Source organism: Castor canadensis, chromosome 9, assembly GCF_047511655.1.
Source record: "Castor canadensis chromosome 9, mCasCan1.hap1v2, whole genome shotgun sequence".
In the NCBI taxonomy this organism is placed as follows: domain Eukaryota; kingdom Metazoa; phylum Chordata; class Mammalia; order Rodentia; family Castoridae; genus Castor; species Castor canadensis.
In genome coordinates this window covers 152,458,577-152,471,847 of record NC_133394.1, presented here as the reverse complement: position 1 = coordinate 152,471,847, position 13,271 = coordinate 152,458,577, and the positions used below count along the sequence as shown (strand labels likewise).

Sequence of the window (13,271 nt, the reverse complement as noted above, 5' to 3'; positions counted from 1 at the left end):
GCTGCGCTGCGCTGCGCTGTGCGGCTCCGGGCTCAGGGCGGGCGCCCCGAGCGTGGACGCTCAGGAGTCGGGTTACAGTGGGCAGCGCCAGAAACTGGAGAAAGGATCCCGCTGCAGGAGGAGAGGCAGATAAACGCCACAGCCGGCCCCCTGGGGCGGGGAGTTCCGCCCTCTCCAGAGGGTGACCTCCCCTCCTCCTGCTCCAGGGTCTGAGGAGCTGATCTCCGAATTCCCTGCGAATCCTGGGAGCCTCAGGCTGGGTCTGAGGTGGAAGTGAGGGTCCTTGTCCCAGAGCTGGCCCGCGCTAGCAGTGAGGGAGGCCTGGGAAGTGAAGGAGTGTCCCGCCGCTCTACCCTGTCCTTGTGACATTCCCTTGTTTGCAAAGGAAACATTTCCATGTGGGAAAAACCAGGAGGGGCGGCTCCTCCCCGACCTGAATGAGCACTAGTCTCTAACATCCTGGGGAAACCTTCCCTACAGGGAGCTGGCTGGCCCCTGGGTGCTCAGGAAGGGCTGAAGGATTGAGCAGTTCATTGAAGGAGGACCTGTGTGGCCCAAGTGGTGGCCTGAGGCCCTTCTGCCTCCTCTTTCCTGGACCACGGATCAAGGGGAAGGTTGTGGGTGAGGAGGTGAACCCACTGGTGACTGAGCAGCAAAGCGCTAGCCTGCACGCCTGTACCTGGGGAGTGAGAGACTCCTCTCCACTTCTGTGCCCCTCTGTTATGGCTAGGCTCACCCTGCAGGGAGCCACAGGCAGGAGATTCCAGGGCCTGGGAGCCGGAGATCCCAAACCAGTGCAAGGTGAAGAAAGACAGCCTGGAGCCCTGGGCTCAGCCTCTGCTTGGAGGCTTGCGCTCCCACCAAGGGAAGGACCGACCATCCCATGCAGCCGGATAGGACCTGATGCTACAGTACAGATGCGTTCTCATCTGTCTGCCAGACACTTCTCACTGCCCCATTGCTGGGTGCCCATCCGGATGCACATACTCCAAGCTCTGGAGACAACACTGGCCAGATGCTGTCCACAGCCTACTCTGTTCCCGGATGGGGCATTTGACCCAGATAACCTTTAGGGACCATGGATTGTTCCAGTCAGCTGGAGGTCCAAGTGCAGAGGTCAGTGCATGGACCCTGGGGTCAAATGCCATTCGATCCCGAGAGTGTGGATGAGTTACTTAGCTCAGAGACTGGGTTGGTAGTGACAGTGCCCCTTGGAGCACAGTCATCCCTGGCACAGCAGGGGCTACTGCCACTATTTCAATACCTCCCAGCAGTTCAGCACTGTCTTGTGTCCACCTGGGTTCAGCCTGCTCCTTCCAGAGGCAACTGACCTCCCTCACCAACCTCCTGTGTCCTTGCCTTTGACCTCCTTGTTTCAGGCTCCTGGTTCAGACCTCTTTGCTGAGTCTCTATGCACGCCAGGGTGGGGACCTGGGACTCTCCAAGTGCAGCCTTCTTCTGGGGTGGGCATGTCCTCTGTGGCACACAGATTAACAACACTGCTTAGAATGGGTGATATTTTAGATTGGATGAAACCAGCTGTGATTCAACGCTCTTCAGCCAGGATGGCCCTCGACACCCCCTGATCCCCACACACAGACTAAGTGGTTCACCAGAGACAGATCACAAGCCCTTCCCTTCCCAAGGATGGAGAGGTGTCTGCGCCCTCCCCATCCCACCAGGTCCCTGACCTAGTCCAGCCAGGCACCTGATGGCGGTGTTGTGGAGAGGGGAGAGGGGCTGACAAGATGGGGCCCAGTGAACCAGCAGAGGCAGCCAGAGTCCGAAACCATGGCACTCAGAGCCTGGGTCATAGAAAGAAGTCATGTAAGGTCCTGCCTCCGCTGTCCCAGCTGAGTCACTTTCCTAGTCAAGTGACCCTAATCCAGTGACCTCTTCTGGCGAGTCTGGGTACTCTCAGGGCCAAGTGGACGGGGACCCCTTGGGCTCTCGGCAGAGCATAGCCTACGTTAGCTGACTTCCCAGGAGCTCCCTGTGCTGGTGGAGGGTGGGACAGAGATGGGCTGCCTTGTGAGGGGCTGGCGAGGCTCCAGGGGCTGTGGCCATGAGTGGCACAAGAAGACCTGAGGATGCCCAAGGAGGGCTGCAGCCAGATGCCCCAAGGGACAAGGAAAGGTGTGCCCACTCACAGTCCCCTGGCCAGGACTGCTGCCCTGTCCCATCAGGCTGGAGGCTCAGGAAGAGTGGTTGAGAATCTCAAAGGACAAGAAAACAAGCCACCTGAGAACACTGTGCCTTGGGCTCCCAGGAGCCTCCTTCTGTCCCCCGCTCTCCTCTTCAGGCTGCTACCCTGACCGATGGACTCAGCAGTAAACCTGGTCCCCAAATAAGTGAGCACATCGTAGTCCCCGTGGCTCTCTGCCTTCTGCCACACAAGGAGAACCGGCTAAGGTTCAAAAGAACTGGGCGCCAGCCTGCCCCTCTGCATCCCCTCCTGCAGCTCAGGGCTTGCTCTGGTGTCTTGGGTGCCCAGCGGGGACAGCCTGCAGAGCAGAGATGGGAGAAAGCTCTGCCTTCCTCAGGATTAAACAGTTGGCTGCAGGCTAGTACAAAGGTGACATCCCTCTCTTTTTGGGGGAAATGAGAGACCCTCTGAGTGAAACGATAATTGGGTCACAAAGCTCTCAGGACAGGTTCCTGTTATCAACATGTGCAAGGGCACGTGAAAAGCAGTTTTCAAATTCAAAGGAGACTTAAGCTTAAGGCAAAGGAGGGTGTGAGCCTGAGAGCAGTCTTCCAAAAAACTCTGTGGACCTCGAGGGAGGCAGAATGCGAGAGGACACAGCCACCATCTCGTCAGCAGTGCGCCTCTTTCCAACTGTGGGACTTTGCAACAGGACAGGATACATGTGTGTCCATGAAGGGATTAAGGTTGTAACTGGTGGTTAACATGGCGAGGATGTGGTAATGCGCTCTGGAGACCGAGAGGCTCCCCTGTGGCACCGCTCCCCTGTGCAAGCTCAGGCCAGCTGGGAATACAGGGGACTCAGGGTCCACATGCCTCCACTGAGCCAGGGAACAAAGCCCTTCTACCACAACTCACACCAGGAGCCCACAGTCCTGGGCTGGAAGGACAGGAGGGCTGCACTGGTCTGGTTTGGTTGGCTTGTTGTTTACTTATTTTTATTTATTTTTAATTTATTGCCATGCTAGGAATAGAAGCTTAGCACAGAAACCTCAGGCAGGCCAGGCAAGTGCTCTACCACCGAGCCATGCCCCCACCTGTTTTAATTTTTTACCAGCTTCCTGACCATGGTCCCTAAAGTTATTATTCCCAATAGTTGTATAGTTGAGTTGTTTTTTATGATTTACAAACACTGCTTAGTGTTCCCTTTTAGAAGGAGGCTTCGAGACTCAGCCACCTGGTTTGTTGGAAAAGTGCACATCAGGCTGATTGTCCCTGGATCCAACAATTATGGATGTGCTGGTGGCCACTGCTGTGACCACAGGGGCTCTGCGGACTGCCAGCCAGGAGGAAAGACCCCCAGGACCATGCTGTTCTGGTCACTGGCCTCAGGTGGGGCGGCACATGCTGCTAGCTCTCCTGCCTACAAGATGCCACAGTGAGGCCATGCAGCCATGTGGTGTTGCCTGAGGCATGCAGCCCACCTGAATTCTGCAGGGTGTGGGCCTGGGGCCCAGAGGGGAAAGAAAGCGACAGTGATGGGGCATTTGAACAGGAAATGACATCCATTCATTCACCATTTCCCTCACTTACTCACGCCATGCACCCCTCCTCTGAGGGCCCCGTAGGGGGCTGAGCGCCATTCTTTTTCTGAAGTATGAAATATGACAGATGTGCACAAAGTTGCTGGACGTTGTCCTGTGGAAACATTTAAAGACACTGACAGTGGTGTCCTCACCAGGACCTGTGATGTCGAGACTGAGGAGAAGGCTCACTGCTGTGCCCTTCTCCTGGCACCTGGGGCTGAGCAGAGGGGCAGCAGTTGGGGAGTGGGTCCCTCCCCTTCCTGGGCCACCTTCCCTGGACACCTGGCAAACTGGCTACCGCTGCTGATCACTTGACCGTCTTATGACCAGAGGCCGGCCATGGACTTAAAAGGGAAAGGGTCATTGGCTTATATGGTGTCCCCCTCAGAGTTAGCTCTGAGCACAAGAGACTCCTTGTGCCTCCCACCAAGATCCGGTCCCTCCGAGGAAGCCAAGAAGGAGCTGGACTGCAATCTACCTGAGCAGCCCAGGTGTGACAGTGGACAGAAATGGAGTGGAGGGTGGGTCTCAGGCTTCTCAGGGATGGGCATTTCTCAGGGGACCCTCACCTCTAGCCTGCCCCTGACCACAGATTACCAGACATGAGGTCTGGCTCACTGTGGTACTTGCTGACAGCAAAAGGGGCCATGTTACTAACCAGGCTGGAGCAGCGCCATCAATCTAGCTGTGCCGTGGGCCCTTGGTAAGCATGGGCTCCCTCCCCACGGTGACAGCATCCCTTGCAGGACACTCATGGGGCATGGGCTACCCATGCTGTGCTGCCTTGATTACCCTCAAGCATCACACCAAGCCCAGGAAAGTGTGAGGAAACTGAGGCTCAGAGAGGGAAAACCACTGTCCTAGGGCCACACAGCCACAACCACAGCCAGAGTCATCCACAGCCTCTTATTCCACCTTGCACCCCAGGTTGACACGTCCATTCTCTTCCTCCCTCCTCCATGCATGGCACCCTCTGTCCACAGCCAACTGTTGTTTCCTGGGGTCCCAAGTGGTGTGTCTGAGTGGACCAGTGCCCCACCCCCTGGGTTCCTTGGGAGGGTGAGGCCAGCAAGTCCTGGTCAGTCCTTAGTGTGCCCCTCAGGCAGAAGTCCCCCTCCACATCCAAGGGCTGTTGCGGACAGAGGCCGGGCACAGCTGACTTCTCAGCAGACAGTCGTGCCCAGCAGCCAGGATGTGGCGCGGGGCCAGTGCTGGCACATTGACATCGTCACCATGCAGGCGCTCATGCTGCTGGTGGACCTCCACCCCAGGTAGCCAGCCACGCTACCACCCAAGCCCGGGACTGCGCGGCCTCCTGACTTGCCAGACACAGTTGCTTTGCCGCCCCCCTGCCCACAAGTGTCCACATTGGGTCCTTCCTAGGCATCCCAGAGTGCCGATGCCTCTCAGTGTCCAAAGCATTTGCCTCTGGGAATCTGTGCTCACGGCACCCACGGAGTTTTGGCAGGGAGTTGTGTGGTCACCAGAGGCTTCTCAGGGGCCTCATTGCCAGGCATATCAGCCGTTCTCCTCCTGGGACATGTAGGGGTGAGTGCACCCCGGTTCTGAAATCAATTCCCAGGAAAAGATCTCTGGCGTATTTTTAGCAACTGTAGAATAAGTGCACAGTCGCCTAAGGACCACTGGTAGGACCTGCTCCTGGACGTATCACCTCTCTCGGGCAAAGCCGTCTACCTCACTGACGCCTGTCCAGGCACTTGAGCATGGGGCTGTCACTCAGTTCATTACCATAGTGTGAGGGGCACATGCCGCTCATCCAGCTATGCTGCCCCCACTCTCAATCCCACGCTGCCCCTTCCTCACCGGAAACACCTGCCAGCTCTTGCTGACCTGCACCTTCTGCCATCCAAATGGGACCATTTCCCTCTGTACCAGCAGCACCAGGCACAGGGCCCCCCACACAGCAGGTGCTCAGCAAATGCTTAGAGTGAGGGAGACATGACTAACCTCATAAATGCGCCTAACAAGGAAAGGCTACATTGTATCCTCACTTCTTATCAGGAGCCTGGGAAGGCACCTTGCAGAGAACACAGAGAAGGTAAGCAGACTCCTTCAAAGTGAGTACCATGGAACCCACGCAGCCAATGCAGCCTTCCCTCTTACATGTGCGTGCACTCAGGTAGACATGCACGCTCACACAGAAACACTCGGACCTTTGCACATATGCATGAAAGTAAGGGTAAGACCCATAAACTAACAGCGTCGCAGCTGGCTACACCAGGCTCAGTGTATTCACTTATCATTTCAAACTAAATGCTCAAGCAGGGTCCACATGGCAGAGCCCTTGAAACTCCAATACTCATGCCCTACTCACATGCACATACTTGTACACACGTGTACACACCAGCACATATGTGCACACGTATGTATGCACAGGCAGGCAGACACACATGCGTGTGCACATATGCAAATACGTTTTGCCTCTGCCGGTTCACAGAGGGATATCACAGCTCCCAGGCACACTTGTGCCATGCACTTTCCTTAGAACCAGAGGCCTCGGCCAGGTTCCATGTGAGGACCGAGTGTGCCGGTGAGCCTTCAGAAGCCGGGTGCCATGTCCCTGAGCCTGGTGGAATCAGTGGCCAAGAGCAGCGTCACTCACACCCTGAGTACTGATTCCAAGACTCTTCAAGGGAGCCTGAGAGGGAAAGGAGAGCCCAATGCTCCAGAGGCCTACCAGCCCACAGGGATAAGTGGCCCCCCTCCCAGCCACACCTAGACTCCTGTGTCCTAAGAACACAGAGCCATTCCAAACAGATAGGCTGACTTCCCAGGGCACCAGCCAGCAACCCCAGGGGACCCATGAATGAACAAGCCAGGAACTTGGCACTGTACCCTGCGCCCAGCCCACTCCTCTTGGCTATGCTGCCCCAGCCCCTTGTAGCTAAAGGCCAAAAGTATTTCCCACAAGCCACTTATGCCAGGGTGTCCTTCTGCTGTTGCCCAGACATGGAGGAGTAGAGACCACCAGGAAGCCTGGCCACTATAGGGACCGTTCATGAATGAGAATCCCCAAAACCCTCCACGCAGAAACACAGATCCAGCCAGCCATCATCATGACATGGGACAATGGCTCTAGATCCTTTGTACGGGATCTTCCCCAGGCCCCTACAATCCAAGCAGATCTGGTCCGACAGGTACAAGGGCCACAGTCTCCAGGGAAAGGGTCAGGGAAGGAACAAAGAGGGCCCCCTGGACACTCCCTTGCCCTCCACCCAGAGTCCCCCACACCCACACCAGGAGTTGCAAACCTAGGCCTGGCTGGGTCCAAATCATCTCACTGACTTCGTGCTTCCTGGGCTAAAAGGGACAGTGATGGTCCAAACAGACCCTGTGCTGGCTGGCTCCCATTCAGGGAGATGGAGGCTGTTTCCTCATTTATGAGATGGGATGTTGGGCTAGTGAAATTTGTGTCCCAGGGGGTCTGTGACAGGAACTAAGGTGACACCCTGGCGCCTCAGGTGTGGAGGAGTGTTGGCTTTCCCCCAGTCCCTGGCTGGGAGACCCCCAAGACCTGCCCACTAAGGCTGAGCCCAGCTTCCATTGGCTTCCAAAACAGGATCCACCTGTTCACCACATGGGGGGCAAAGCAGACAATGAAGGACCCGATGATGGGGCCAATCTTCCTGGTGGCTCGCCAGCAGCGCCTCTTCTGTTCACTGAGCCAGTGCTGCCACACACTGCAGGAGCAGGAGACAGCGGTCAGAGCTGCAGGAGGGGACTGGACAAACCCCAGTCTAGCCCAGAGGGCAGGAGTGAGGGTGTGACATCCAGGCTGGGAGCAGGAGGAAGGCAGAGGACCAGATGAGGAAAATAAAGGAAACATGGAGGCAGGAAGGAAGGGCAGATCTTCCCCTTTCTTTCTCTATGCCTCCCACCCCCTCACCCCTTGCTCTCCTCCCCCTCTATGCACAGCAATCAGAGTTAGGCCTCCAGTCTGAGAAGCCATCCCCCTGCAGGGGAAGCAACTAACTGGGGCAGGACAGATGCTGGGGAAGGGCTATCTGTGCCCATGTGGACAGGGTGGGAGCAACATGCCACAGGAGGTAGCTGGAGCAGTGACACCAGCTAGAGAGGTCAAAGGCAAGCCAGGAGGAGAGCAGACTCTTCCAAGGCTTGAAACCCCAGGCAAAGCAGGGGCACAGGGTCAGCATCGGGCAGAAAAGCAGAATGTCCAGACTCACCCTACATGTCCCAGGAGGAGAACAGCTGATATGCCTGGCAGCGAGGCCCCTGGGAAGCCTCTGGTGACCACACAACTCCCTGCCAAAACTCTGTGGGTGCTGTGAGCACAGATTCCCAGAGGCAAATGCTTTGGACACTGAGAGGCATCCGCACTCCGGGATGCCTAGGAAGGACCCAATGTGGACACTTGTGGGCAGGGTCAATGGGGGGCGGGAGGCAAAGCAACTGTGTGGGTGACAGGGCCAACAGGCTCTGGCAAGCCGGGAGGCCACGCAGTCCCGGGCTTGGGTGGTGGCGTGGCTGGCTACCTGGGGTGCAGGTCCACCAGCAGCACAAGCGCCTGCATTGTGATGATGTCAATGCGCCAGCAGTGGCTGCGCCACCCACATCACCTTTAGTGACTGAGCAGGGCGGCGGCGTGGAGCGCGGTGGAGAAGGCGACGAAGCACAGGCGCTCGGGTTAGGGTCGCAGCGAGCAGGGTGCGAAGGTGCTGCTGTAGCCCATCCAGGAGCCGGCGAGCGCGGTGAGCGCGAAGGCCAGGGAGTGTCCCCATGTGTAGGCTAGTAGCAGCCGGAGTCGCAAGGTCGCAGGCGCCCGGGCGTACCGCAGAGGGAAGTCCACCGCCAGTAATTGGTCCGCGCTCAGCGCCGCCATGCCCAGAGCAGGGTCGGACGCCAGGAAAGTGTCCAGGAAGCCGACGGCCTGGCACACGCCGGTCCCCGACGGCGGCCGCCCAAGCAGCACGCCAAGCAGCGTGAAGGAGATGTCCAACGCGGCCATGTCGCAGGTGGCCCAGCGACAGGTGCACTAGGAAGGCGCTGTAGGCGCAGTAGAACAGCACTAGCGCGTTGGACAGCAGCGACACGGACACCAGCAGCACCAGCAGCCCGGCCAGCAGCAGCACCTCACCCGCGCCCATGGCGCTAGCGGCTCGCCGGGCTCCCCGCAGGCGGAAGTGGCTGGGGACAGTCTTTATGGCTCGAGGGGAAAAGCACAGTGGCAGAGGAGGCGTGTCCTCGGCTTTGCGGAGACCCTGAGCCGGGCAGGGTGCAGAGCAGCGCGCGGAAAGCCGCGGCAAGTGCCGGCTCCCGGGCGCCAGGACCCGAGCGCAGCGCTACGGGGCAGCAGTGGCCGGGCCGGCTGGCGATCGCGCAGGTCGTGCCGCTGTCCGCGGTGCTGATCGCGCTGGCTGTCCCTCGCCTGCAGACTGTTTCGCCTTGAGGCACTGCCTGTAGGCTGAAGAGAGGCGGGAGGGCGTAGGTTGCAGGGGTGGCAGTTTCTTTACCCGCATCTTATCTTTTCTTCCCTTCTCAAGTCACACTGGGAGGGGGCTACGCGCTCCTCTGCTCCCGATGAGGTCGGCCACGACCATGGTCACAACTTCTCCACCCCAGCATCCCGCGGTGACTCATGCGTTGACATTCCATCCAGCAGGTTGAGTACTCCCATGCATTGCCCATCACCGTCTGCCTCCAGTGCTGGCACCAAACTGCAATGGCCGGGTTGTTTGTAGGGCGAAGGGGAGGCTGAGGTGTTGGGAGCTGAGGGGCAGGACAGAGAGAGTTCGGGGTGCAGCAGAGAGAGAAAGCAGGCTTGCCACAGGGTATCGCCCTCCCCTCCCCCCCAGGGCAGGCCCAGGAATTGGATCAACGTTGACTGAACCAAGAAGAGCAGCGGGAAGTGGAATAAGAAGGGGAAGAGCAAGAGGACGGGGAAACGAGCGAGGAAGGAAGAGGGCAGCCTGGAAGGACCTGCTCCCCTGGCGGCAATGTGGAAACATCACCAGGTCTGGCACTGACTGGTGGTGTTCTGGAGGTGGGAGTGGTCTGTCTTTCCCCACCTCCACTGCTTCTGAATTTAGTCACCCGTGGGAATCATCCAAGTCCAGTGGCCAGTTGGCAGGACAAGGGCGAGGTGACCGCACCTGGAAGCAGCTGGTTGTAGGAAGCTTTCTGGAGCGTCCTCCCTTATGACAGCCCCTCCCCCACCCATGCTGCCCTGGCCTGCAAGCTCCTCCCATCTACCCCTTCCTTAGGGACAGAGGGGCTGGAGGGGGTGCTTACCCTCAATGGTCTCTTTGTGTCAGTGCCTGAAGGACTGATGAGAAGGCAGGTGGCCAGAGGGATTGATGGACGATGGGCTGGAGGAGCTGGTCCGCTGAATGGCCACACACTCACTCACACACACGCACACACGTGCGTCCTCATTTCAATCATCTGTAAAATGGGGTTGAAGAATGGCGTCTACCCCTAGTGGCTGCTCCTAAGATTAAACTGGCAAAGGCACCTAAAGTGGTCCTGGCATGCAATGACCCCTTGAATATTGGCCTTTCTTGGGAGTCCATCTTACAGTCAGGGAAACAGAGGCTCCACCAATGTCTGTAACCAAAGCTACATAACCAATGACCAGGGATACTGGGGCTCAAATTTGGTCCTTCTGGCTCCAATCCCAATGCCCTTGTCATCCTGCAGGCCATCAGAACAGCCCTAAGGTGTCCTCCAGCCATCAAATCAGTGATTCCCTCCTCTCAACCCAGCTAACTCTCACCAGCCAAACTGCTTTCAAATCCAGGGGCAGTCTTTATCAGTCGACCTTGCCTAAAGCCAGAGCCACAATGCCAAGGTCCTGACATTCCTGGGAAGAGTGGACAGCTCTATCAGAAGAGGTCACTGGAAATCACTTGGCTAGGAAAGGTGGCCATGCAGTGGGGACTCCAGAGCAGTGGCCAGCTGCAGCTCTGGGGAGCAGTGGATGCCTTGGGTGGCCTCACAGTAGAGTCTTATTCCTCACAGCAACTCCTGCCACTCTCAAAGATTCTGAGAGAATCACAGGGGAACAGAGAGCCCTTTATGGAGACATGAGTGAGGTAAAGCTCTGCCAACTGAGACTATGGAAAGGCTGGCCCTCCATCCACCCATGGGGCTTTACTGGCACCTCCATGTACAAGAGAAGGGACACAGCACAGACCGTGGGGATTAAGCAAGGTTTGGTTCTTGTCCTTTGTGAGCCGAAAGATGTGGACAAAATAAGACCTGACCAATACCACCACCCTGGCCTCCTCCAAGAAATAATGGCTTCATTTTTAAAGACAAGTGAACTGTACCCATGGTATCAAGTGGAAACTGTCATTCTGAGCCAGTTCATATCCAGAGTCGTGTGTTGAGCAAAGAGTGCAAGAATGAGTCTTAAGTGAGCTTGTTTGATTTTATTTCATCTTAAACTTATTTTACTCTGCACTCCCTGACTTTAAGCTGATCTGCTTCTCACCCTTGTCCTCTGGGATGAGTCTTTCTGCCCCTGGCTCTGAGACAGCAACAGTTCAGAGCCGTTGGCTCCTCGCGCGAGCCCAGCACTTCTGAGTGTGCCGAAATGGGCAACTTAGGACTTGATCAGAGCAGTGTGGCCCACCCTGGCTGACAGAATGGAGGGGACGGCACTTTAGAGAGGAGGGTGGACAGGAAGGAAAGTGAAGAGGTCCTTCCAGGTCATGGAAGAAACAGAGACAAAGCTGTATGGGGACACATGTCACGTGCCCATGTGGCCCATAAGGAGATGTCACCACACTGGGGAGAGGGGGTACGCATGGTTAAAGCTACAAAAGGCCCATCATAAGCAGCAGAGGCCAGACTCTGTGGGCTTGGAGGGGCCACGAGGAATTGCTTAGACAATGGGAGCCTTTAAATACTGCTGAGTGAGGGAAGGGCCTTGGGGAACCAACACTCACTCTTCTCCTGAGACAGAGCAGCTCAGGGTTAGGTGCACACCTTCATTTTGTAGAGTCCTTTTAAAAAGTAGTGAAAATAGTTAACATGCTAATGATTTTTTTCTATTTGGAAGAAAAATGGACTAGACCTGCATGCTGCGGTACAGAGGATTTCAAGCTTTCATCAGGAATGAGGGTGATGGGGAAAACACTTAAATGGCATGACATTGATGAGACCGCCAGCTTCTACTACCAGCTACAGCCAGGGAAGGGGGCAGCCAGGCTTGTGAGTTCTGAGACCAGCCATACTGGGGGCTTTTGAGAGAGTGGCAAACAGAGTTATGCAGACATATCACAGCACCCCACAGTCCAAAGGTCTGTCTCCAAGGTCGGCCAGCATCCCAGAGGGACCCTAACATGTCAGTAAAATGACTGACCATCCTTAGGCAGAAAAGTGAAAGCAGGACGACTGATAGGAAGGGTCCCCCCAGGGAGAGAATAAGTGCATGCTTACATTCCCCTACAACACAGCCTCACCTGGACATCAACAGCAGGTGTTTGTGTGGACTCTCCAATGGAAAACGCACCAAGAGCTCAATTCTGACAACCCTGTGGAAAGGATGGGAAGACACCTGTGTGTGACAGAATTCTGAGTGACAGGCTGCTTTTCTGTCTTTATACTTTCCTGTAACTTCTATACTTTCTGTGAAAGCATGAGCCCTTTTGAAAATCATGAAAAGAATTGAAGTCCCCGTGAAAACTGAGCAACGTGGCACCGTCCCCCCCCAGAGCCTCTGCGTGCAACTGGCTTGCTTTTCTCTCTTGGAGCATCTTGGTAAGATCCTGTTAGAAAGCGTCCTCCCAGGAGCAGGGGAAAGAGAGAGAGACAGGGAGTGGATTGTTTAAAATGGCAGAGGACTATTGAGATGTCAATACTGCAGTCATCTTTGCTCCTCGATAGTCACAGGCTCACCAGCATCGAGGTCCCATTAATTCCCTAAGGAAGCCCCAAGGTCACACAGCACCAGAGAGCCCACCTGCGAACACCTAGCACGTCGGATCTGCTCCTGCCTTCCAAGAGTTCACAGACCAGAAACTGGACATGACACTGGGAGGATCAAGGCTGGGACAGAGGGGTTCAGGGAGGTCTGGGGGTGGCATCTGATCCACTCTGGTCTCCTCAGTGTCTGGAAGTGCCAAAGGACAAGAGTTAGACCCAGAGGGACAAGGAGGGGGACATTAAACTAGAAGGACAAGGGGTAGTTGGAAACAGAGCTCTGGGCTGTGGACTGTGGTCAGGGCAGGGTCTAGAACACCTTGGCTGTCAGGCCAAGGAGCTGGGTCAGTTCCCAGAGGCTGTGGGACATCAGCACAGAGGCCAGCTGGAGCAATTTGCATCCTATTCTGGCAGCCCCAGGTCTGTGGGTCTTGTTCAAACAGCCTGGACCCTGCTGCCCAGAAGCATGCTGGGAAGGAGTAATCTCTGGGTGAGAACCCTCTGGATGGGATGGGTAGGGAGACCCAGAGAGGCTATGGAGGCTGTGGTTCTTTAGCCACAGCCAGGCAGCCAGGCAGCCCTGACTGCCCACCAACTCGGCACACCCAGCTCCACGCACCCAGCTCCAAGCC

General features: G+C 56.5%; 1 protein-coding gene across 1 annotated transcript; it reads right to left on the bottom strand.

Annotated features, from left to right (window-relative positions):
• Positions 1 to 6,749: 6,749 nt before the first annotated feature.
• Positions 6,750 to 8,858, bottom strand: Gpr78 (G protein-coupled receptor 78). Its single transcript, XM_020165344.2, is given in 4 exon segments — positions 6,750 to 6,861; positions 7,320 to 7,433; positions 8,247 to 8,719; positions 8,721 to 8,858. Coding segments are annotated over 4 exon segments (837 nt in total).
• Between the last annotated feature and the right edge of the window lie 4,413 nt (positions 8,859 to 13,271).